The sequence below is a fragment of the Electrona antarctica genome, assembly GCF_951216825.1.
Source record: "Electrona antarctica genome assembly, chromosome: 18".
NCBI lineage: Eukaryota > Metazoa > Chordata > Actinopteri > Myctophiformes > Myctophidae > Electrona > Electrona antarctica.
The window spans coordinates 22,716,254-22,741,520 of NC_136799.1; the positions used below are offsets into that span (position 1 = coordinate 22,716,254).

The 25,267-nt window shown below is 45.1% G+C and overlaps 1 protein-coding gene across 2 annotated transcripts; it reads right to left on the minus strand.

The window, feature by feature from the left end:
- Positions 1-14,171: 14,171 nt before the first annotated feature.
- Positions 14,172-20,380, minus strand: tmem229b (transmembrane protein 229B). 2 transcript variants are annotated; one of them, XM_079528932.1, is made up of 3 exons: positions 20,289-20,380; positions 19,904-20,045; positions 14,172-16,071 (listed from the first exon to the last, which is right to left on the minus strand). In XM_079528932.1, exon 3 carries the CDS (start codon positions 15,980-15,982, stop codon positions 15,350-15,352), a length of 633 nt encoding a protein of 210 aa, XP_079385058.1. In that variant the 5' UTR covers positions 15,983-16,071; positions 19,904-20,045; positions 20,289-20,380; the 3' UTR covers positions 14,172-15,349. The 2 variants fall into 2 exon arrangements, with proteins under 2 accessions (XP_079385058.1, XP_079385057.1); XM_079528931.1 differs by lacking the exon at positions 19,904-20,045 and having other exon boundaries at positions 20,289-20,353.
- Between the last annotated feature and the right edge of the window lie 4,887 nt (positions 20,381-25,267).

The following is a 25,267-nucleotide window of genomic DNA, read 5'->3' on the forward strand; positions in this document are numbered from 1 at the left end:
TCCTCCTTGTGGATAGGGGGAGGGCTAGCAAGTAAGTGAGCCCAGTGTCGATGACATCAGAGACACTGGGCTCACTACTAAAATCTAAAATATCTAAAACCACATATTACACACATAAAGACCCCCAGCAAAGTGTTCTAAATCTTCTAAACGTCATTAACATATTTTTTTTTGCAAAAAGGGTGAAGTTTCCCTTTAATGCCATCTCCTTTACAGCTTTCCTGCAAGCAGCTTCTACACAGACAACATACTACAGGACAGACTGTCCAATTTCCTTTAGGGACCACATAAGATGATGTCATTGGTGTGGATAAAATGTTGATAGATAAGCAAGAGGACACAGCCTGGTCACTGTGTGCCCGGTTCCTCCACATCTGGGCTAACTTAGCAGTCAGTCAGTCCCTTAAAGCCCACAGCCCTGGGTAAAGCAGCCATCACAGCTGCTCAGAGCGGAGTGGAGGAACAAGGAAGGAGTGCATGGGGCCCAGAGCAAACAGCCCCCCTGACAGAGGCCCAAACACAGGGGGACAGGGGGCAGCCTGACACACAGCCACAGCCAGTCAGTCAAGCTAATGGCATGGTGGAGTGGCTCAAGGGGCCCTGCCACCACCACTAACACTGCTGCCAGTGCGGCTTGGATGCTCCGCATGGAAAACACAAACGCTTCCCTCTCTACAGTTGAGCCGTTCTCCCACAGTCGGAAAACATGATTTCAAACCGCCCTCCCTGGGATGGTTAATGGAGATGACGGAGGTTTATGCAACAAGTGGCCCCTGCAGTTTGGCCTGGAGGATTTCTGATAGTGTTAGACTGCTATCTCTGTTTGTTTGAGTTAAGAAATAGTGTGTGCGGATGTGTGTTTGACAGTTGACTTGACAGCACACAAATGTTGTTAAATACAGTTTGGTAATAAATTACTGAAATTTACTCATCATGACAGTTTGCTTCCCCAGCCTGTTTGTAATTTTTTATGCAAACGATGTCCTTTTGGATTGTCAAGGTTTAAACATCTAGTTTGTACTTAGTCATAACAGCAGCCATACTGTATGTACGGTCTCATATTTGACAGTCTCCACCATTACCAGATTGTGTAAACGGAAAGGACGGATTCAAAATAACAGAGACTTCCTAATCAGTTAGCAGCAGCCTATGAATCCCCAGACAGGCCGTATGCAAGAACGTCTGTGTTCTAGAGACACAAGAGATAGCGAGACCAAAATGTCTGGTTCTGTGCTGATCCAACATGGTCTCCCACGGCCAAGTCAGCCCCCGCTGCATTTGGATCCCATCAAACCCGAGCCGGGATGACGTTAGAATGTGCTAAGTGCAAGGATTCCCACTTCAAAGTAGGGAACTAGGACAGGCAATGGCTCCAGTACAGTGAGGCGTCTGTTTGAAGCCCAGTGGACCATGTTAAGACACAACGCAGGCTGGGGCTGCTGGGATGTGGGACCGAAGCGAAGCTGGCATGGTCCACACGCCAGGCAAAAGGGACGCTCTGATCGGTGCCCAAAACCTGAAAGCGACCTTTCCAAATGGAAAGTGAACTGGACTTGAGATTAAGCAGGAGCGACGCATGTACACACAGATACACAGTCACATATGCATTGTATGGTTGCTACAGTGCATACACATACATATCCCACAGCAAAGTGTAGGGAGGTACCACTGGCGAACGTGAAAGAATGATCCAAGTTGAATTGAATGTGCTCAGATCAACCCCCCCCCCCAACCACACACACCCTACACACACACTCCACCCCTGTGTACCCCTGCACCGCAAGAGGAGCTGCAGCCATTAATTTTAGTAACTGCTCTTATTTTCCCTCCTGCCAGGAGCCATTACCATAATTCACGCTTTACCGAGTACCTGGAGAGCAGAGATGCAGTTAATAGTCCTGGACTCCTCCAGAAGAGAAACGACACATTGGAGAGAGAGAGGGGGGGAATGGGAGAGGGAGAGGACTGAGTGGAGAGAGGGGTAAGAGTAAAAGGGTGGGGAGCTTGATGTCTATGAGAGCACAAAAGAAATTGTGAAAAATTTGCCTATTATCTGATGTGCTATATGGGGTTTTGAAGTATGCTTGTTTACAGTGCAAACAGTTTTAACTGAATTTGAATATGGGAAAATGTCACAGCCAAACATTTTAGGGGATGGGAGGGTGGAAGATTTGTTCCTGGCAGGTTCTTTCCGTTGACCCCAGGCATGGATATGTTCTACTTCAATGATTGATTGTGAAAGCTCTCTTCATCCGCCCTCCTTGTTGACATATTGTGCCGACTTGTATTTCACACTAACATTTCACCCAACAAATTGACGATTGCATTTGCTGCCACGTCTCAAGCTGTACGGCTCATATTCTGAACTGGCACTGGTGGTGACCAGTATCAAAACCGGAACCTTGCGATTCAAATGCAAACGCTCTACTCACTGAGCATGTTTAATTTAAACATTCACAGTTTGAGGTTTAGTTTTTTAGAAAGGACAGCGTAAGAGAGACAGGTAGGGGTGGAAAACTTGCAACATAGGTCTCTGGACAGATTTACCATGCACTATCCAGTCAGCCTCTGGTGCGCTCCAGCTAGTTGTCAGCTGGTTCAAAACTCTTAAAGGTCACGACACTTCTTAGATGCTTTCAACATACCTCCTAATAACTACACTGCATCAAACAGTTTTATGCTGTTCAGCTTTCCATCCATATAAATATCAGGGCAATAATACTTTATTTTGGAAGTTTAACAATATAGGATTTATAGCATGGGAGGAAAGGGTGATACCTCATCCTCGACATGGGGACTGTTTCAAAACAATTAGCTTACCATGAAACACAACCATGCAAAGCAGCGTGGGAAACCCCAGTGCCTCCTGCTCGTTATGCAAAGACCTGGTGGGAGATAAGCCTCAGACGCTCACATAACGGCAGGCCCCGCTGCTGGAGGGGCAGAATGTTACATCTGGGACACAATTTAAAACTGTCAAGAACTAAAATCATACATATGTGCATTTTGGCTTTATGTACTGCACGAGCAATGCAGTACAGTGTTAAGTGTCATTTGACTATTCGGGCAGATGCCGGAATATGGATTTAAACAGGTGATGACTGATGTGATCGGGTTCAACACATCTGCGTGAGGCGTTCTCTTCAGCCTGATATAATACGGTAAGCCATGCTATGGAGACGCTCGCAAAAAATACAATACAATCTCAATGTAAGCTTGTAGATCGGGCGGCTATTTTTGGCGAGCGACTTTTTGGCGCGCTCTTGTTTCATGCGCCTTGAGACATGAAGCTGATAGCATGTGGCCATGTTACCACAGTCACCCCAGGGAGCACACCTGGAAAGAGACACAAGGCCCTCTCATCTACTGGCACACGGCAGACAGCCGCAAATCCTGAGTCTTGTCAACTCACTTTTGGACCATGCTGATGGACAACATTGTCAGAGGAGCTGTCTTAACATTGCTGTTCTGATTTCAATGGAAATTGTCATTGGCAGGAGCCAGGAGGATTTCTCTGGCATTTTGTTGCCAAAAAAAGGACAAATGGCATGGTGGTATGGTCAAATATCGCTGGAACGCTGAATGGGCGAAATTGAGCAGTGCAAAAACACATTAAGGGCAAGAGGAAGAAATGTGCGTGATCTAGCAGCCATTCGGTTCATTCCAAATGGTCCAACCCTGACTGCATAAGAGAGCTTGACTGCCAAACAGCATAGGCAGCAGGGAAAGTGTGACTCAAATGGCCCAAATTTTCCAGCAGGATGAGGATCTAGGCAAAATACACAGTGTCTCTCTCTCTCTCTTTCTCTCTCTCTCTCTCTCTCTCTCTCTCTCTCTCTCTCCGACTGCGAGGGCATGAATGTGATGTCCAAAAGGCCCGGTGTTGCATTCGCTCATTCACACGTCAAACTTGTTTCCCTGACTCAATGGAGTGTTCTTTCCTCGCAGCCCCCCGCGATTCAGCGGAGATGCAAATGTAAAGGTCTCGCCCTCTCGATTTGATGGGACCTATTCACCAAGTCAACCCCCCCACACTCCGCCCCTTCACGCCACCCCACCACCACCTATGTATGTCCCCTCAATGCCGACTCTCAGCAAATGCGCCATGACCGCTGTCACTTGCACCACTGCTCTCTATTGCCAAGCAGACATTCATCTGTCTCACATGTATTCAGGACAAAGTATAGGCCCTTTAGATATGCATACGTACGTGCGTGCGTGCGTACGTGCGTGCGTGCGTGCACACACACACACACACACACACACACACACACACACACACACACACACACACACACACACACACACACACACACACACACACACACACACACACACACACACACACCACACACACACACACACACACACACACACACACACACACACACACTTGTGCTAGCTTATTGTTTAGCTATATGGACCCAGGTATGACACACAGAAGGCGGCACCCCCACACATACACACACCCCCACAGGTTCCAGTTTCAGTTTCACCATAAGTCTATACACTTCAGAGACAGCGTATATAAATGCTGTAGGTGCACCAGCACGTTAATCCCTGGAGTTCTATACGTCTACACTTCCTGCTTGGCAAACTAGAAAGCTGCCATGGAGAACAATGAAGTCAAACAGAAAACCCAGTGAAACTTAAGCTGCATGTTGCGCGCACGCGTGCACGCACGCACGCACGCAGCTGCCTTGCCTTTATCTCCTGTTCAAACCAGATAGTACCAAGTAACTACCAAGGTTGTGATTCTCTCCATATTTGGAGTGGAGTCCACTGATTGGAGGAAGTTTCTGTGGTGGCAGTATAGGGAGGCGGGACCAGAACAGGTTCAATAGCAGAGGGTGGACACACCCATCACTCACACAGGTGATGCCCATGGGAACAGTTGCAGTCATGGATATTTAAAAAAAAAATCACACCTGTGTGAACTGAGCGGTGCAAGATCTTATATAGCCTGATCAGCTGTGGTCTGACGTAATGTCAGTGACCATAGTAACCATGCTCATTTTTTTGGGTCCCACGTACAGGTACACACACGTACAGGTACACACATACATAGACACAAACATAGATACAGACAAAGCTGGTTGTTGGAGTGGTTTGCACCACTCAAAAAAAGGGGAAAACTGAGTGGTGCAAGGTCTTATATAGTCTGATCAGCTATGTCAGTGACGTCACACACTAACCATAGCAACCATGCTCGTTTTTTTGGTACGAACAAACTTGGCAAGCTTTCGCTTTGCTTCTGCTTTGCAAGGAATCTCGGGAAAGCTTACCTCCATGTTGCCTTCCCTCGAGATACAGACGCCCCATAGCCGGAAGAGACGTCTACCTTACATGTCTATGCTTGATACAGACACCCCATAGCCATAAGAGACTTTGCTTGCAGTATAAAGGGATAGATCAGTGCTCTCAAATATTTTAATTTCAAGGACCCCCATAGGCCATAACTATTACAGTGTACAAATGGAACCAAATGGACCCACAAGAGTCCATTTTGGTTCCATTTGTACACTCTCAAGAGTTACAGACCACCTAATGGTCGGTATGGAATCCCCCCCCAATGAACCCTGAGGGCCTGGACTGAGAACCATGGTTTAGGCCCTGGATTAAGGGGGGGAGGGGGGGGGGGGGGGGGGGGGGGGGGGGGGGGGGGGGGGTCGGCAGGCAAAGTTTTGATTTATTTTTATTTTAAGTATAAGAAGGAGAACGTGTTTTAACCACTGCCCGCCAGGATTAATTCATCTATTTATCGCGCATTGCCAAGGTTTACGCTTTCAACCCTTATTTTGAAGAGCCAAGTCACGATGACATAATGCTGTGTGTGGTGTCTTGACCGGTTGTTGTTCTCTCGCTCTGTGCAGAGAAAATCTGACCGCGAGTATCACAGCGCCTGCTGTCGGCCGTTGTAAAAACTTGTTTTCACCAGAAACGACATTCATTGCGCCAATTTGGAGATACAGGCCATTGAAAGCAGCACATAGAGTGCAAGTGGATGCGCGCGCATCTTCAAAATGGCCACGGCCACTGTCCCACTACACTGTTATGCTAACGAGAGGCAGCTCTCGATGCGATCCGATCAAAAGATGGATTAAAGAATATAAAACCTAGAAAACGTAGTCTACGGTTCTGGCGGGCTGCCAGACAAAAGTAATTCTACGGTTACTACGTTTCTGGTGGGCTCCGTGTTAATAGCGGCTGTAGTGCCTAAATCCCTATATTGGTGCTACTGGCTGCTGACGGTTGAGGATGAAGTTTAATGTAAGTCGCTCTGGATTAAGAGCGTCTGCTAAATGCCTAAATTGTAAAATTGTAAATTGAAGTTTAGACGTGTGCTGAAACTGAAAGAACTGAGGTCCAGAATGTGGTCTGAATGAAGGTCTGTTTGCCTCCTATCAGCAACACCTGCAATTCATTAGGGACTAGACAGGGTTAAAACTATGGCAACCTAGGCCTTGATTGATAAATTGGCATTGCCCTGTAGTGACATCACAGAGATGATAAGGAGGCTCAAATGGCTCTTACAGCGGCAGACCTCACGACATGGTGCCACCTGCACCTGTCCATTGAACCCAATGGACAGGTGTAGCCCCTGTCCATTGAATCATATGGACAGGTGTAGCCCCTGTCCATTGAACCATATGGACAGGTGTAGCCCCTGTCCATTGAACCCAATGGACAGGGGCACGCCATCATGTGAGGTCGTCTCCTTCTCTTTTGTTTTTGACTTTTCTGCTTTTATTGAAGTGAAGATTGACAGGAAAGAGGGAGAGAGAGATGGGGGAGACATGCAGCAAAGGTCGTCATGAACGAGATTCGAACACGCAACGCGCTGTCAAGTAGGAGCCTATATGTGGCATGCGCCTAGACCACTAGGCCAGCAGGCGCCCTCTCCTTCTCATACTTGAACACATTTTTACCAACAGTTATCTCTCAAAAGGATAACACAAAAACACAAAAAAAAGCTTGAGTGCAAATGTGTGTGTACACTACAGTAGTGTTAGCATTAGCATACATACAAACTAGAATCTATAATAAATACATTCACGCAAACGTAAAACACAAAAACAACAACAACATGGGTTCGGGTATACTGTACATTTAAATAGAACCTTATAGGTTTAGTTGGTATTCAGCCTAGGTTCCATCCTGGAGGCAAATCTTTCCGGTGATAAAATGGCCACCAACGTAATCAAAAAAGTCAACCAAAGAACAAGATTCCTATACAGGATCTCCACACCTTGAAGACCCTAACAGGAGCCCTCGTACAAGGTTTCTTCGACTATGCATGCACCTTTTGGTACCACAGCACCTCAAAGGCCCTTAAAACAAGGCTCCAGACTTCCCAAAACAAACTGGTCAGGCTACTACTGGGCCTCACCCCCCGAACCCATCTCACCCCTGCCCACTTTGACAGGCTGGAATGGCTTAGGGCCGACTTTAGGATGGTACCCCCCCCCCCCCCCCCCCCCGAACCTCAAATGACGTCACATTGTAGGTTCTACAGAGTCGAACCGACTTTTATTCAGCTCTAAAATAGGAGTATGAATCGCGCCTTAGGGTTGACGACAGAGTACAGAATCTTGCAATGGGTCTGGTCCACAAGATTCGATACACTACCAACTACCAAGATACCCATGTACTGTACCTGTCTAAATACTTCCTCAACCAGAGGGAGTTCAACAATCCATGTGCAACCCAGATTCGGCACAAACAAGGGACTAAATTAATTTCGCTCCTATGCCACAAAAATGTGGAATGCCCTACCAACTGTCATTAAGACATGTGAATCCCTTGACTCCTTCAAAGCCGCTCTCAAAGGGCACCTACGGACGGCTGCAATTCGAAACCCGTAAAATCTGAATCCCCCACCCACCCCTTTTCCCCCTCACTGTAGGCCTATATGTTTTTTCCCCCTTTTTGCCTCATTTATGAGGGGGTCCCCGGAACATCCAGACCCCAAGAAACACACCCAGGGGGGCGGGCCGATTCGGGCGAAACGCCCCACGTCCGAAACGGTTGAGAAATGACAGTTACCGTGTGGGGGTCCCTCTACTGTACCCTCTACTGTACTGTACTGTACTGGCACAGTGACCCGAAATCATCATATATATACAGACAGTTAATATGTGTGTGTGTGTGTGTGTTCGGTTGCGCACAGGTGGTGAAAAACAACCATGCTATTTTCGTGCTCATACCCAGGCACCCAGGCACCCAGCCAGCCACACACATAGCTCCGTAAAATAAAGCCAGCTTTTTATGAAGGACTTGCTGCTAGAACGCATTCAATTGAACCAGCTGCTGCTAGAACGCATTCAATTGAACCATTTACTCATTCTGCTCAAGTGTGTGTGTGTGTGTGTGTGTGTGTGTGTGTGTGTCTTGAGTAGCCTACACATTTTTACCATGCTGACACGTGCACTTGACTATCTCTCGAATATAGTTTGAAGCCACGCTGTGCTTGAGTCGACAACAGTCAGAACAGGAAATGGGGAACATGGCATGCTATGTTTTCATCATACACATACAACATACCTTATTGTCCCACGTATGTTGTTTCATATTCATAGACAACATTCGCCCAGCTGTGCTGTCTACTTGTGTAGTCCAGAATAGCCTGGCCTAGTCTCACATAGCACTGACAGACAACATGTTTAGGCCCGTGTTTCTCTTTAGCTGACGTTGATTCCTTATTTACCAGTTATTTAACAGTGAAAGGGAGCCATCGTGTGGCTAAATTGCAGCACTACAGTTTTGGCTTTCTGGAGGGCACACGTGCTAGCCTACAGCAATCAAGGAAGGGCTCACGCACTATGCTGAGTATGCTCACGCACTTAAAAGGGGTAAGTGATATTTTTGGGTTAAAAAAAGAGTTAAGTTAAGTTAAATCACTTCTGATAGTAATCATTGCTATAGTGTTTGTGGGGTCTCCCCAGTTCTCCCTGTCTCTCCAGCTCTGTAATAAACAGAAAATACATTTTCAGGTAGGTGACAACATTTCAGCCAATCAGGAGAAAGTAGCCATTTACCAGCTTAAGTTTTTATAGTGTTCCATTTACAATTTTGTCTGCTCATTTATTTGTGTCATCACTTACAATTCCACTTGTTTAATCTGTATCCTGACCGAGTTCTCTTTCCTGATTGGATAAAATTGGTATCCCATCCTGAAAATGCACTTCTGTTTAATAAAAAGCTGGAGAGATATGGAGACTCCTGTTACTGAACTAACACAATATATAGCTATTTAACACTTATTTTGACCAAAGAAAATCACTTACCCTACCTTTAAAACTGTTTTTATGTTGTTGTAACGAATTGATGTTGTCATAATGTTTTACTGGAAAACGTTTTACTACTATGCTAATTAATTTCATATCATTGTTGTCTCCACCAGGCCGAAGGCATGGGGAGAGAGTATGTTTTGCACTCCGTCCGTGTGTGTGTGTGTGTGTGTGTGTGTGTGTGTGTGTGTGTGTGTGTGTGTGTGTGTCCGTCCGTCCTTCCGTCCGTCCGTTACCAGCTAATCTCCGGCACCGTTAACCCGGTCGATGTCAAACTTTGCACACACACTCCCTGGATGCCAACGATGAACCTCTGCCCCGCATTTTCCAGCGCCACCATGAGGCAGCTTTTCACATTTTTTTACCTAAAACTGCACCGATCTGCGTGAAACGTTGCATGCACACTCCCTAGAGGCCAAGGACAAACCTTTGACCTGCATTTTCCGCATCTGCCTTTTATAGCGCCACCAGGAGGCCGACTTTTGTAAAACACATTTTTTTATATTACTCCTCCAGATTCTGTCCAAAAATCTCACAAATCGTTACACAGTATCTCTATGGTCATGTGCTCAAGTCGGATCTGTCCGATATTTCATATTCCATTCTAATTGGCTATAATTGGCTTTCACAGTTTGCAAGATTGCCCCGTTTTGAACAAAAGCCTCAAATCATGAACGCAGCATGCAATTTACGTGAAATCTTTCACACATTTTCTTACTAGGCTGAGGAATATATCCCACCCTTTTCACATTGGCCTGTTATAGCGCCACCAACAGGTTGATTTTTGCAAAACACATTTTTGGAACAAAATGCCTCAAATCATCCAATTGCCATCAAAGGCAAACATGTTTATATTACTCCTAAACATTTTGCCAAACATCTCACACAGTCCTATCCTCCTGGTGGAGACCTGTGCCCAGAAGGGCACTTTTTTTCCTATGAATTGAATATGAAGGATCCCAATGGTAACAAGCCATAGGCTTTCTTGGGTTATGGTCTACTAATAGCAGACCATGTATTTGAACTGTACTTTAGCTGTGCTTTTTTCTGCAAACTGTTAAAGGACCACTTCACCACTTTTCAACCTATCTTCATATAATAGGTCCTCACTAATAATCATGAAAAAATGGCGCAATTTGTTTCTACTCTGTCTGTGTCTCATAGGAGGGCTGTGGGCAGTTCAGAAACCGTCTTCCAGTGACATCATCGATGGGGAATACAAGCTAATAGAAACTGCAGGCTTTCTAGTCCTGAAAAGTTGCAATGCGAAAATGGAAGCCATCGTTCTCACGATAATGAAAATCTAAACATTTTTGTAAAAAATCTTGTTTAAAAAGAAATCTGCCTAATGATGATGTCACTGGAAGACGGTTTCTAAACTGCCCACAGCCCTCTTATGAGACACAGACTGAGTAGAAAAAAATCGTGCCATTTTTTCATGATTATTAGTGAGGACCTATTATATGAAGATAGGTTGAAAAGTGGTGAAGTGGTCCTTTAAGTATTCAATCCATCAATCATTCAATCAATTAATCAATCAATTAATCGTGTATACAGTATATTATTAGAGGGTAGATATTAACAGACATCTCAGTGCATCTCATGGCCATCAGTGATAGTTTGAAAAGGTGTCAAAAGGTAGGACAGATACTCCTACATGCATAAGTGTGATGATACCAATCTTGATGCTTGATTAGTTGGTGCATAGCAAAGTGTACAAGTTTTACACTCTTCAGTGACTGGCAAGGGAAAATATACAGCCCTTTAGTCCTGCATGTTGCTGTATCGCATTTATCCACAAGGTGGCAACACCTTGATACATTGTGAATGATGTCTTGGCTTACCAACCATGGATCCACTATTTCTAATGTATTTGTACATAACAGCCACCTGGACTCGTTGGTAAAGAATTGCATGATATTATGGTATTCAGTCTCCAATGATGGTCAGTGGTCACCTTAGTAGTTCAGAATACAAAGGACACAGGGATGTGGTCTGTACAAGCAGCAAAGTTTAGGAAATGGGGTTGAGGAAGCTGATTTATTGTCAGCACTAAAGCACAACTCACGTCCTCCTGAGGAAAGCAATCCTTTATTTTAGATTTCCATCTTGGAGTTGAATTATTGTATTATTATGTCAAAGGTTTCCAACATGGATTCTGTAGTTACATCAGTAGAACCAGAAGCACAGAATTCTACTGCCATTAAATTGCACAATCCTTGCGCCACCTTCTTATCTCCTCCAGCTGAAAACCGAGGAGATTGAGAATGAACAAAATAATGCCTGTGGTCATAGTGTCTGTTTGTTTTAACATACTAGTCATGTACATGGAGGAACAGATAGACCAGTACTGCTGACCACAGAACAAATCTGATGCTGTCAGATTAAGTTCTCAAAAGCTGCACAATGACTTTGTCTAAATATACATTATAATGTGTCATACTACACCCATTCGGTAAATCACTATCTCACACATGAAAACAATCAAATTATATTAAAATATATATAACATGACAGTGATTAAGAATATTTTCTTTCCAGAATTCCAGGACAGTATAGAATTACAGCAGAGAAACACAGCCCGACCCTGTGATACAGATTGAACCCTTCACTCAGTGTTTCCGGTGACACCGTTACAGCTTATCTCAAATGTCAGTCAGACTACAGTACCATGGATGTTATGTCACCAACAACCTAGGAAATAATATCTATTGTGCAACCTTGCACTTCTCTCATGTTGCTTAAATGGTGCATTTATATAGCGCCTTTATCCAAGGCGCTTTACTTAGTGCATTACATTCACCCATTCACACACACATTCATACACTGAGGCCCCTTTTCCACCAGTTGGTTCCCAATGGGAACCAGTTCAGTTCTTTTTGGTTCTTAGTCCATGAGCCAGAGCTCCAAATTTGGAACGTATAAAACCATAAAAACCATACCTATATTAGATTGTTATCACCATGAAACTTCCCCAATTGAGTACTTACACAAAGACAATGATTTATTGTATTACAAATTTTACATTTTGAAATATGCAAATGAGGAATTATGTAGGAAAATATGCAGAATAATCGAAAATATGAAAAAGCTACTACTGTGGAAGGGTTATCATGTATTAATTTACTTGTATTGATCCTTAAATTTAATATAGGTCTAGTTTCCCATTTGGAACCAACCGGTGGAAAGGGGGTGAGATTGCGGCGGAAGCCATGCAAGGTACCGACCAGCACATCGGGAGCAATTTGGGGTTCAGTGTCTTGCCCAAGGACACTTCGACATGTAGACAGGAGGAGCCGGGATTCGAACCGCCGACCCATGGATCATTGGACGACCTGCTCTACCTCCTGAGCCAGCCAGAAACTGTGAACTGAATAAACAGGTCCTGATGAGGATGCCTCAAAGACAAAGCATGTGGATTCCATAGCACAGTAAAACCATCAGTTATTTAACCCCAATTGACCTGGGAGGGTGCACTTGGGATTTTTCTTTACACAAACTTCGTCTTAAACAAACATTAAATTCCCATTGACAATGAAAGGAGAATTTTACATCATAGTGTCTGAGAAAATAGACATAGGCCCTCATTTATCAATTGGTAGGAGATTTCCAACTTTACAAGCAATTAAAAACAATGTTGCAAGTTAGGACAGACAGGACAGGAGGAGATGCACCTATTTGCAAAACAGCAGTGTGTGTGTGTGTGTGTGTGTGTGTGTGTGTGTGTGTGTGTGTGTGTGTGTGTGTGTGTGTGTGTGTGCACAGTGTGTGTGCGCGCCTATTTGTTATTTAATTCATGGTTCACAGGTTCAGGTTTTCCTTCACTAATATATCTTGTATATTAAATTAAAAAGACTAACAATTTAATATACAACTAACAACACACAGTGACAGTTGCTTGCAAGTTGTGCGTGCGTGCGTGCGTGCGTGCGGGGGGGGGGGGGGGGGATTGGTGAGGCGGGCAGCAAGGCGAGCGAGGCGAGGGGAGAAACAGACAGGGTAGGCCTACAGCTTCATTTAATTCATGCAGGTGTTCGTTCTTTATTTATTTAAGATACAACACACGTGCGTGCGTCTGTGTGTGTGTGTGTATGAGAGGAGGGGGGGGGAGTGGTGCGGCGGGCAGCAAGGCAAGCGGGGGAAACTTTTTTATTGTGTGGTCGTATTGCAGTTGTCACAAAAACGAGGGCGAGGCTTGATTTCATAGGGAGTGCCAGATTGATTTCAGCCGTCACATTTATCACTGCTAGGAATGAAAATAAGGAAGGATCAGCTGTTTGCGATCACTTTATAAATGCGATGTGAGTGTACTACAAAACCGACGCTCGAATTTGTGCGTCACAATTACACTCAATTGATAAATGAGGGCCATAGTGTCTATTTTACGTCATGATGATGATAAGAGCGCCCCTCACTTCAAACAGGTGTGATTTTACTGTTTATATTTAAAGTCTCTAAAGTGATTGTTTATCAAGTGTAGCTGAATTTGAAATTGGAATGAAACTGGCAGGTTGACACATACTGTAGGTTAGCATAGACACTGGACAAAATGGAAACAAGCATGAGTCACTATGAAACTTCTTCCCATTCTGCAAAAAAGAAGAAAATTTTTAAGTTTCACACGTAAACTTTAAAATATTCCTAGAAATAGGCCATAACGCCAAACTCTGTCAAAATGTGTTTTTGAGTGGTGCAAACCACTCCAATAACCAGCTTTGTCTGTATCTATGTGTCTATGTGTCTATGTATGTGTGTACCTGTACGTGGGGCCCAAAAGAATGAGCATGGTTACTATGGTCACTGACATTACGTCAGACCACAGCTGATCAGGCTATATAAGACCTTGCACCACTCAGTTCACACGGGTGTGATTTTTTAATGTTTTCAATGAATACATGCAACATTTATTTTATTAATCTTTTTCATATTGTATGGGCTTTGATGCTTTATAATGACTCATTCTTTAATACCAACATATAGTATCAACATAACCCTGTCATTGCAGGGAAGCTGATAGTCATTAAGAGTACATCAATGACAAAGGACAACTGAATGAATTTCAGTGTAAGACAGACTAAATGCTTTTTTCTGGAAGACACGTTTTCTCATGCGTTTTCTTTTTCAAGACCCCTCCTCGCCCGGTAATAGAAAAACATTCTTCATGACATTAAAAGGACACATTGCATTGCTTTATGGTGGTCGATAAGCACCTGAAAAGCATTTTTATAGCTACATAACTACAGTACTAGGAATTAGTGATAAATAACTGTGTGTTAAGGTCCTTCCAGACGGGGAGCGAGTGACACAGGCATTGTCGCCTGGATCACGGTACTGTGGAATTGTCGCGCGCGTGCTCGTTTCGTGCACACGAGTAGATCTGGATTGTGGTGAGCTTTTTTTCACGCTATGCGTCCCTCATGAGCAGACCTGTCGCTGATCCAGGCGACAACGCCTGCGTCACTCACTCCCCGTCTGAAAGAACCTTAACTTTTTCCTGAACTAGCCAACTGAGAATGTAGCCCTCTGTTCTCAAAAATAATTGGCTCTTTAAAAAAACATTTTCTTTCTTTCTCAAGGACATCATTGTCCTTGTTGATTCTCTTAATATTGCAGAAGAAAACATCTTTTGCAACAGGGGTATTATATCCCAACACCCTCGCAGTAAAATGGGAAGATGAGATTTGATTAAAATAACACTGGAAGGTCTCCTCTTCCCACAAATCCCCTGGATCGATAGATGTCCTAAGGGACAACCCAGCATTGGACAGCGCCTGATGAAATGTAGCAAAGAAGGTAACATGGTGTTAATGTGCACCTCTGTTGACTTTCAAGGACACAGTGAGTGATCACATCTTTTGCTCATTCTAGACTGCTTCAACTCTACACACAGCAGCCATGTGTCTGTCCCTGTGTGGAAATAGTAGGATAGCACCTTGTATAAGGTATATGGGGAGGCTGGATGGGGGCAGAATTGGGGATGGAGAGGTCAGTACAAAGTTGTTCCGTCAGGCCGTTTTCCGTTTGCGTGTGTCCTTGATTCTTTCCGTTGGTGCATTCACTCATTCCACCTTCAGAAAACCATTGGTGTTCGTGCCTGCCTCTCCTTCCCTCTCCCCTCTCCTCCTTACTCCCCCCAACTCTCTCCCACCTCCACCTTCACCCCCGCCACCTCCACTTGCGCCGTTGGCAGTCAAGCAGCAGTGCGACACGCCATCTTCAGGCCCCCCGTATAAGCGCAGCCGCAGCGTCTTGCGGATGACGAAGCGCTCCACGATGAAGGAGGCACAGAACCACGGCACGGCATACTCGGCCGTGATCAGGCCCATGAAGTTGTAGCGGAACTCTGAGTAGTCCCAGGGGCAGGCGTTGAACTGGCGCAGCAGCAGGCCCGTGCTAAACTCCCACATGTAGGTCAACAGTGTGTAGATGAGGCAGCGCAGGAGCACGGGGCAGCGCCCGCGGAGCCCCAGGTACATGCGCTCGACAATGAGGATGCATGTGCCATAGATAAATAGAGCCCACACGCTGGTGACACCGGGGAACTTCCAGTTGCAGTGGTCCCAGTTGCAGTTGACCACAAAATCCCATGCCGCCGTGAACATGACCTCGCAGAAGTAGCCGTGGATGGCATACAGGTACCACCGGGACAGGGCCGGCAGTGGCACGGGGGTCTCTACGGGGGTTGACACCATCCTTCCTCCTCTCTCTTTCAAGCTTTCTCTCTCTTCTTCTCGCTCTCCCGGTCTCTCCAAGTTTTGATATCCACTAATGAGACACAGGCCTAGATGGAGAAGAAAGAAATGATTTGAGAAAGCAACATAATAGAGAATTATTTCAACTCACTTGACTTCACTTGGCTCGAGTGAGGATTGATCTGTGAAATAGTCTGCTAATCTAAGAGAAGATGAAAGTAGAGGCAGCTGGTACCATGGTACTTAACTCTCCAGCGTCCTCTAACTTTCTGCTTGTCTGACAAGGCAGTGCTATTATTGAGGGGCAATAGCCCCTCCTATGTCCAGATGTTCGTGTATGTAACACAAACATTGCGTAACACAAACATTGATGACAAGGTGAGGATGCAAATTCTGATTGGCCGGAATGAGATGATGTATGATGATGTATGATGATAAGAGCGCCCCTCACTTCACACTGGTATGACTTTTTATTTTACACTGGCAGTTTCAGATTGGTTAAGACCAATCTGAAAGGACCACATTCGTTTTATTACGCTTTTATGTGTATATCCTGGGTTTAAGTTATATTGTGTTTACTCAGAATTTATTTTTCCAAAATCAAATCAAATCAAGATACATTCCAGCCATGTTAAAGCACATGTTGTTGAAGGCATGCTGTTTACTGGTTGTTATGTCAAGTAATTGGGGACATAGGCAGTGACCTCTTGTTTCTTTCTAACAGCACGTGCTGTTCACCATTGTATAAAAGGAATAGCATGGCCTACTACAGGAACGCCAACTCAGGTTATTATGGGTAGGCCTGCTTCTATAGTCACTGCTGAGTCTTGCACCTATTGCATTACTGTCAAACATATAGGCCTACTCAGTATAAAGTATCCATCATCTGACTGCCCAGTGCCTACGTGTTCAAAGTCCCCCAGATTCACGTGTCCAAATCCCCCAGCCTGACTCCAAGACTGAGATATCAGGTGTCAATAGACCAATGCGGGAACATGGATCACATGAACCTCAAGTTACAATACAGCAAGTCCGATAAATATTAGACAGCAATGTACTGAGAAGCCAAGTGGATCAGGGACCATAGAGATTGTAAGGTCACACCTCAGGAGGAAACGGTGACATAATCTCAAATGTTTGTACAATGGGACATGAGTGCTGCGAAAGTGTGTTTGAAGAACAAAAGCTGATTTTTCTTTTCTTGTTTTGTTCTTGGCTTGTATGGGACTAGGACAGTCATTTCTCCAAAACATTCCCCCCAAAATTGGCTAAACATAAGATTTTCAAGTGGGCCCTGATCCAGAAAAGGTTGGGAACTGCTGCCTGATCCCTCACTCACATCAAAATGAGCATTCCTGCTAACACTACTGTATCTTACAATAAATGCACAAAATCTCACTGTATGTACGTCCGTCAGTCCGTCCATCCCTCTGTCTGTAGTTCACGTATCCCTAGAACCAACTTCAAATTACAGTACATATAATATGGGCATATACTAATGACATCAGCGATCTCCATATATAGGCCAAAAAGGCACACAGGCAGACAGATGCATATGGGTACAACAACAGGTACTCTGACAACGGGTATTACAAAACCGGTTGAGCAATTCACAACTTGCATTGTTCCCGAATTGCATGGTTCTCTAGTAAGCCGGGCACCGGTCTAGGCCGACGTCCAACTTGGCACACATGTCACCGCTGGCCTGAGGGATTTCAGAATCCCGGCATTGAGTCACTCTAATAGGCAGTTGTAAAGTCAAAGTCGTATGATTTGTCACACACGTTACAGCAGTGAAATTTGTTCTCCACATTTGACCCATCTCTTGGAGCGGTGAGCCGCAGCCAAGGAGCAGTGAGCTGCAGCTGTGCCGCGCTCGGGAATCATTTGAGGGAGGCCATTTGGGTCCCATTTTATAGTCTTTGGTACGACCCGGGCGAGGATCGAACGCCGACCTCCCAGTTTCATTCAAACTGGGAGTCTAACCACAAGGCCACTGTCTGGTAGAATTGTCGATGCGACCGATATACCCATAGGCCTTACCTATATGGAGATCCGGTTGTCCAGAACCACAGATCCGACCGTGTTACCCACATATGGGCATATACTGATAACATCAGGATCTCCATATATACAGTAGGCATATAGGGTGTGTAGGATGGGTGACAAATTCCAAATGTACTTTGTCAATGAATTTAGCTTTCTCTCTCCATTCTGTCATAAACTATAGTAAAACCAAACCAAAACAGGGCGGCGGTAGCTCAGGGGGTAGAGTGGCTGGATGGTAACTGCAAGGTTGCCAGTTCGAACCCGGGCTCCCCCAGAGTTGGTGTCGAAGTGTCCTTGCACTATATATTTCTAAAACTATTAGAAGTAAAAGTATGTAAGACTAGTAGCATGCCAAAGTTTGTGCTATTGCCATTGAGAATGCATTGGTCGTTTAAGTTAAATACGGGGGGGACATATTTTGACAGCAGAAACTGCCTGTCATAATTTCTCCCCCCTCCCTATTCCAAAGCCCCCCCAGGTACATTATATATTTAAACTATTTTCAGCAATGGTACACTTGTTTTTTCAGTGGGTAGATCTTGTTGGTCATTTTGAAAGTTGATCTCACGTCATAAATGTGTGGGCACCCCTGTTCTAGCCCCTAGGATGACCCGAGGCCCACCACTTAAAAACCACATGCTACGGTGCCCAAATCTGAATTTAGGTGCTCAAATGAACTCAAACTGAAGCAATTCAGTAAAGGTCAACACTTCCTCCTGGGGTCATTTTAGGGGCTGGGACCTCCAGTAAAAGGCCTAAATACTCTCCAAGAGTTGGGGAACAACATATCAAGAGAGTGGAGTGGTAGGCCCTTGGATTGACCCAGGACCAGTGATTCAATGTACCCCACTGAAAAATAGCAGATCTACAAGCTTGTAGCGTGGCACTCGGTGCCGCACTACGAGCTTGTAGATCTGCCCAAAGTTGAAGGGCTTCAACCTTGGGTACTGGGTAGCTGAAGTTGAAGCTCTGCCCTTCAATTTTGGGCACTTTTACATGTACGCTGACCCAAAGTTGAAACAGTTGCCAGGGGGACATCTTTGGGCCTGGGGTCCTCATCGTTGGATATGTTGTTCCCACAACCAAGAAGAGTATTTTACCCTTTACTGGAGGTCCTAGGCCCTAAAATGACCCCATGAGGAAGCGTTGACCTTTACTGAATTGCTTCAATTTCAGGTCATTTGACCACCTAACTTCAGATTTGGGCACCCTAACATGTGGTCTTTAAGTGGTGGGCCTGTGGTCATCTTAGTGGCTAGGAGGTCCAGTGAAAGGCCTACATACTCTCCCAAGATGGAGGAACAACATTTTACAATCTGGGAACCCTAGGCCTTTGTATGGCTACAGTGCGACTGGTTCAATCCTACCCTAAATCTAGGCCTAAGACGTGACACCTCAAAGTGGGGTACATTGCATCCACTGGTCAATCCAAGGGCCTACCACTCCACTCTCTTGATATGTTCTTTCCCAACTCTTGGAGAGTATGTAGGCCTTTCCCTGGACGTTCTAACACACCCTAGGGTGTGTAGGATGGGTGACAAATTCCAAATGTACTTTGTCAATTAATTTAGCTTTCTCTCTCCATTCTGTCATAAACTATAGTAAAACCAAACCAAAACAGGGCGGCGGTGGCTCAGGGGGTAGAGTGGCTGGATGGTAACTGCAAGGTTGCCAGTTCGAACCCGGGCTCCCCCAGAGTTGGTGTCGAAGTGTCCTTGCACTATATATTTCTAAAACTATGAAACATTTCAAAGATTTCTTTTCAGGCAAAGAAATGTCCACCGTAAGATGAACCTAAATAGGTTTGAATGGGGTTCCTAGGTGTAAGTATGTAGGACAAGTACAGTAGCATGCCAACGTTTGTGTAATTACCATTGAGAATGCATTGGGCGTGTACTGTTCTCACTGCACACTGGATAGTATGATTCAACAGTCAGATAAACACCATTCTTCAACCACGACACTGGAGGCGTTGTTTGTAGTCAACAGGTTTTATGGCTTCAAAAGGGTGAAACTACAACACAACAAAAACATACAAGATGGTGCTTAAACTCTTTTCCATCAATGCAAGAAAATAATAGGCTACAGTATATTGACAGCTACAATCACTACACAGAGATATGCAGTAACCAGCTACAAGCTACAGTGTGTCAGCAACAGTCACAAGTTATGCAGTTGAGTTGACTCAATACAATAGTGCTCACAGACAAAATATACATGCAGGCATTTCTATAAACACAAACTATCAAATACATACCAACGATGCTCTTGACACAAAAAGTAAGTAGTAGGCTACACATGGAGAGCTTCTGACATGTAGCTGTGCATTCAGGGACATCTGACTGACTGTCTGTGAGGACACAGGAGGAAACAGGAAATACGGCTCCAAAATAAAGGCTCATGCTCTTAGACCTTGTAAACATCAGCCACTAGGGGGCTCCAAATGCAAATACACTAACACAAAACTAAAGTTACAGGACATCTGTAACAGAACACTCCCCGTCTGGCGATATTAAGCGCCATTATTAAACGCCATTAATTGCAGGGTTACTGTTTACATCAGGTAGGCTACAAGTACCATGTATTTGCTTTTTCTTATGGGAGAACGGACCGATTTTGTGCGCCTGTTTGCAAGTCCCTTGTAGAAACCTGGTCCACACAACCTCTTTGTAATGTTCATGGAAGTAGGGACAGCTGCAGCCCCTGTTGCACTTCCAGAAGCGGCTGTTGTACATGCGGTACTGCTTATCCGGAGGCTTCTTGTGATGAGTGTCTCTGGTGATTGCTAGGCTCCCCAACACCGCAAGGCTGGCGACATGACGGGTGCTGACTCAGAGGAGAGGTGGAGGGCTTTCCTGCCCAGTTAATTGGCAAGCTGGTTGACGTGGTGCGGGACAGCTTATTGGCAACTGGCTTGGCTTTGCTTAGTCTTTGAGGCAGATTCTTGTTGGTGGCTCTTTTGCCAGTGTGGGTGGAGGGCGAGCGACCGCTAGCTGGGTTGCCGCTGATGGCCGAGGTTACAGGATTGCCGGTGCTGCGCTTGGCTCTTTGCTGGCGCTGCAGCTTACAGTGGGTGGCCTGGGGCCTGGAGCCCGTTTCGGAGAAGTCTGGGCACACTTCACAGTCCAGGTACTTATCCTCTTCGCTGCTGGTAGGTCTCTTGTTAGAGCAAACCACAGGAGGATCTGGTGACAGCCATTACTCTCTTTAGCATGGCAGCAGACATTAGGGTGAGGATTGAAGATGGTCGGGTGCTTTTCCTCTGAGATGGTGTGGAATGTGTTGACAGTGTCTGGCTTACTAACACTTCCTAAGCAGACATCACCCACAAGTACCCATCCCAAATCAAGTTTCTGGGCATACGGAGCGTCGTGGGGACCATTCACTTGCTTACGGACCTTGAGCAGTCTGATTATGTCACGGCCTAGAAGGAGCATGATAGGAGCTGTGGGGTCTAGTTCTGAGATAAGGTGAGCTATTGTTTTAAGGTGGGCATGATGGAGTGCGGCTCTGGGAGTGGGAATTTCTGCCCTTTGCTCTGGAATCTTGTTACAGGCAGAGCGTGGACCAGCTTCCCATCTAGAGACTCTATGTGGAAGCCTGAAGCCTTCCTTCTCATGGTCTCCATCACGCCTGAGCAGGTCTTGAGACTGTATGGAGCACTGGGGCCTTGGACGAAGAATTCTGAGCAGGCCAGTGAACGGTTGCTCTGCTCGTCGAGAATCACGTATACTTTCATGGCTCTGTCTCGGCAACCGGTGGGGTAGATTTTAGCTAAGCAGATTTTTGAGCAGGATCTATTAACGAGGTCAACTCCACAGACCTGTGTGCAATGGGCTGACAGTCAGGCTGACACCTCTGGAGAGGGAGCAGAACCTTGCTCCCCGCCATTCTCTGAAGAGGACTCCCCGTCTTCTGTGAAGAGGACTCTGTTCTTTCACTCCAAGGTGCTGGACCTGGGTGGAGGGCAGATGTATGTCTCTCACTTCCGCATTCACTGCATTCAATGCTGGACTGGCATTCTTTGGTTGATGTGGGAAGTAGACATGCAACATTTGAAACATAAACGGTTTTGTTTGAGAAAATCTTTCCGCTCCTCTATAGAGCGTCGCAGTCCCGCCCCCTACCATGGACCAGGAAATGATTCTCCGTTAATTTTCCTCATAGACATTTCAGAAAGTATCGATGCTCGCGATGAGCAAGGAATCTGACAAAATCAGACATATTGGAGTCAATGTGAGAAACGCTGTATGGTGTCTGACTGCGGGAATGAGAACGCAGTGGTGTTTGGCTGTGGGATGCATTGCCGGATAGAGAAGTGTTGCCATTGCTGAACCTAACACCATCTCGGCCATGCCTATGATGCCGGTTTGTGTCTGAGGTAGGAGGAGGGTTCTGAAATGTATGTTGAGTGGGTGACTGAGGGTGATGATGGGAGACGTATGTAGTAGGAGAACAGTACAGGGTGAAGAGGTGCTGGCTCTGTGTTTGCCCCCCTGACCTCGTCTTGAAGGGCTGGGTCCGTTTTCAGAACTACATGTCTGCGCTCACAGTCTTTGTTTTGCTCCTCAACATAGTCTCTTGTTCGCTGTACAGTGTCGAGTGGCGTTGCATCTAGCTGTTCCTTCAGGCTGTGTTGCTCTTCACTGTCATTAGCTGCTGCCTCTAAGGCCTCGGATATTGCTGCAGCGGCTTCCTTCTGAACGTTTAGCCTGTCTATTGAAGCGTCAATTTGAGCTTTCTGTATTTTTTCATTCTCCTCTTCAGCGAAACACAGTCGTGCTTTAGCAGCTTCTGCCTTTGCAGCGGCATTGCTTGTAGATGATTTGCTCGATCCCAGAGAGGAGGGATCCCAGATCACAGACAAACTATCAAATACATACCAACGATGCTCTTGACACAAAAAGTAAGTAGTAGGCTACACATGGATAGCTTCTGACATGTAGCTGTGCATTCAGGGACATCTGACTGAGTTCTGTGTAATGCAGCTGTGCTGAGCTGTGCTCAAGAGGAAACAGGAAATACAACACCAAAATAAAGGCTCCAAAATAAAGGCTCATGCTCTTAGACCTTGTAAACATCAGCCACTAGGGGGCTCCAAATGCAAATACACTAACAAACTCAAACCATTACTACAAAACTAAAGTTACAGGACATCTGTAACAGAACAGGGCGTTTAAGTTAAATAACTCCGAAACTACAAATCATTTCAAAGTAAAAAGTTCCAGCATGTGTCTCCACAGTAAGCTGAATTATAAAATGTGTGAATGGAGTTTCTAGGTGAAAGTGCTTTTTTGACGTGCCAATATCTGCCATTGAGCTCCATTATAAATTTCTCAAATTTGAAAGCACTATATATTTCTAAAACTATGAAACATTTCAAAGATTCCATTTCAGGCAAACATGTCCACCGTAAGATGAACCTAAATAGGTTTGAATGGGGTTTCTATAGGTGTAAGTATGTAGGACTAGTAGCATGCCAAAGTTTGTGCTATTGCCATTGAGAATGCATTGGGCGTTTAAGTTAAATAACTCCGAAACTACAAATCATTTCAAAGTAAAAAGTTCCAGCATGTGTCTCCACAGTAAGCTGAATTATAAAAAGTGTGAATGGAGTTTCTAGGTGAAAGTGCTTTTTTGACGTGCCAATATCTGCCAGAGCCCCATTGTGAATTTCTCAAATTTGAAAGCACTATATTTCTAAAGCTATGAAACATTTCAAAGATTTCTTTTCAGGCAAACATGTCCACCGTAAGATGAACCTAAATAGGTTTGAATGGGGTTTCTAGGTGTAAGTATGTAGGACTAGTAGCATGCCAAAGTTTGTGCTATTGCCATTGAGAATGCATTGGGCGTTTAAGTTAAATACGGGGGGGACATATTTTGACAGCAGAAACTGCCTGTCATAATTTCTCCCTATTCCAAAGCCCCCCCAGGTACATTATATATTTAAACTATTTTCAGCAATGGTACACTTATTTTTTCAGTGGGTAGATAGTTGAGCTGGTCATTTTGAAAGTAGATCTCACGTCATAAATGTGTGGGCACCCCTGGCATAAAGGGACAAAGACAGACAGATACAAAGATCCATATATGGGCATAAAAGGGCCGACAATTGTTGATTTACAACAATTGTTGATTTACGACAATTTACAAGGCATTTAGATACAGAGATCTCCATACGGGTACAACGGGTACATGGGTAGTGCTTTTCCACTTTTCTCTCACTCTGTATTTTGTTTCTCTTTCATGGTCTCTCTCTCTCACTCACTTTACGCTCCCATCCAAACAGGACCATGCTTGATCTAAGTGCTCTAACACAGTACACACTACACAGTGTCCCTTGCTCTGACCCCAGCCTCTTCATCCTCTCTGACCCCGGGGCCCAGCCTCTTCATCCTCTCTGACCCCGGGGCCCAGCCTCTTCATCCTCTCTGACCCCGGGGCCCAGCCTCTTCATCCTCTCTGACCCCGGGGCCCAGCCTCTTCATCCTCTCTGACCCCGGGGCCCAGCCTCTTCATCCTCATCACAAGCCTCACCACTTTTACTCCATTCATCCACCACTGCCTATGTCGCATGCACGTGTGTATACACACACACACACACACACACACACACACACACACACACACACACACACACACACACACACACACACACACACACACACACACACACACACACACACACACACACACACACACACACACACACACACACACACACACACACACCTTCTTTAACCCTTGTCCTTCAAATCACCCCTGTTCTCTCTCTCTCTCTCTCTCAGCTGGCTTGTGTCGACTTTGTAGGTTTATAGACTTGCTAAGCTGGCGGCTGTGACGAGAGATCTGGGATAAAATATCTAAAGACCATTCACGGTGTGTAACTCTAGCCACTGCCAAACACCCTACACTATGTGGAAGAGAAATATATGATAGTATACTACACTCCATTTACTGATATATTCCCATTATATATTATATCGTCTCTGTCAGGTGGAAACCAAAACTGTCATTTTTGTCAGGATTCAAATTCAAAACATCAAAAGTAGCAGATCTGCTCAATAATAATGATCAAGTAAAGCATTTACAAAAAACACAAAAAGTTAGAATACAGAGATAGGAGGCTTTTGCCTGACAGCGACAGTACAGATTCTGAATAAAATATATAGGTATCGTATATCAAAACATATTTCCAGTAAACTGTCAAAAATTAAGAATGAACAACATTGT

Coding starts and splice junctions, on each gene's coding strand:
- tmem229b (XM_079528931.1), bottom strand. CDS start 20,331: ATGTGTAGCCTACTACTTACTTTTTGTGTCAAGAGCATCGTTG. Junction 16,072..20,288: donor TTGTGTCAAGAGCATCGTTG/GTATGTATTTGA, acceptor TTCTCCATCTAG/GCCTGTGTCTCATTAGTGGA.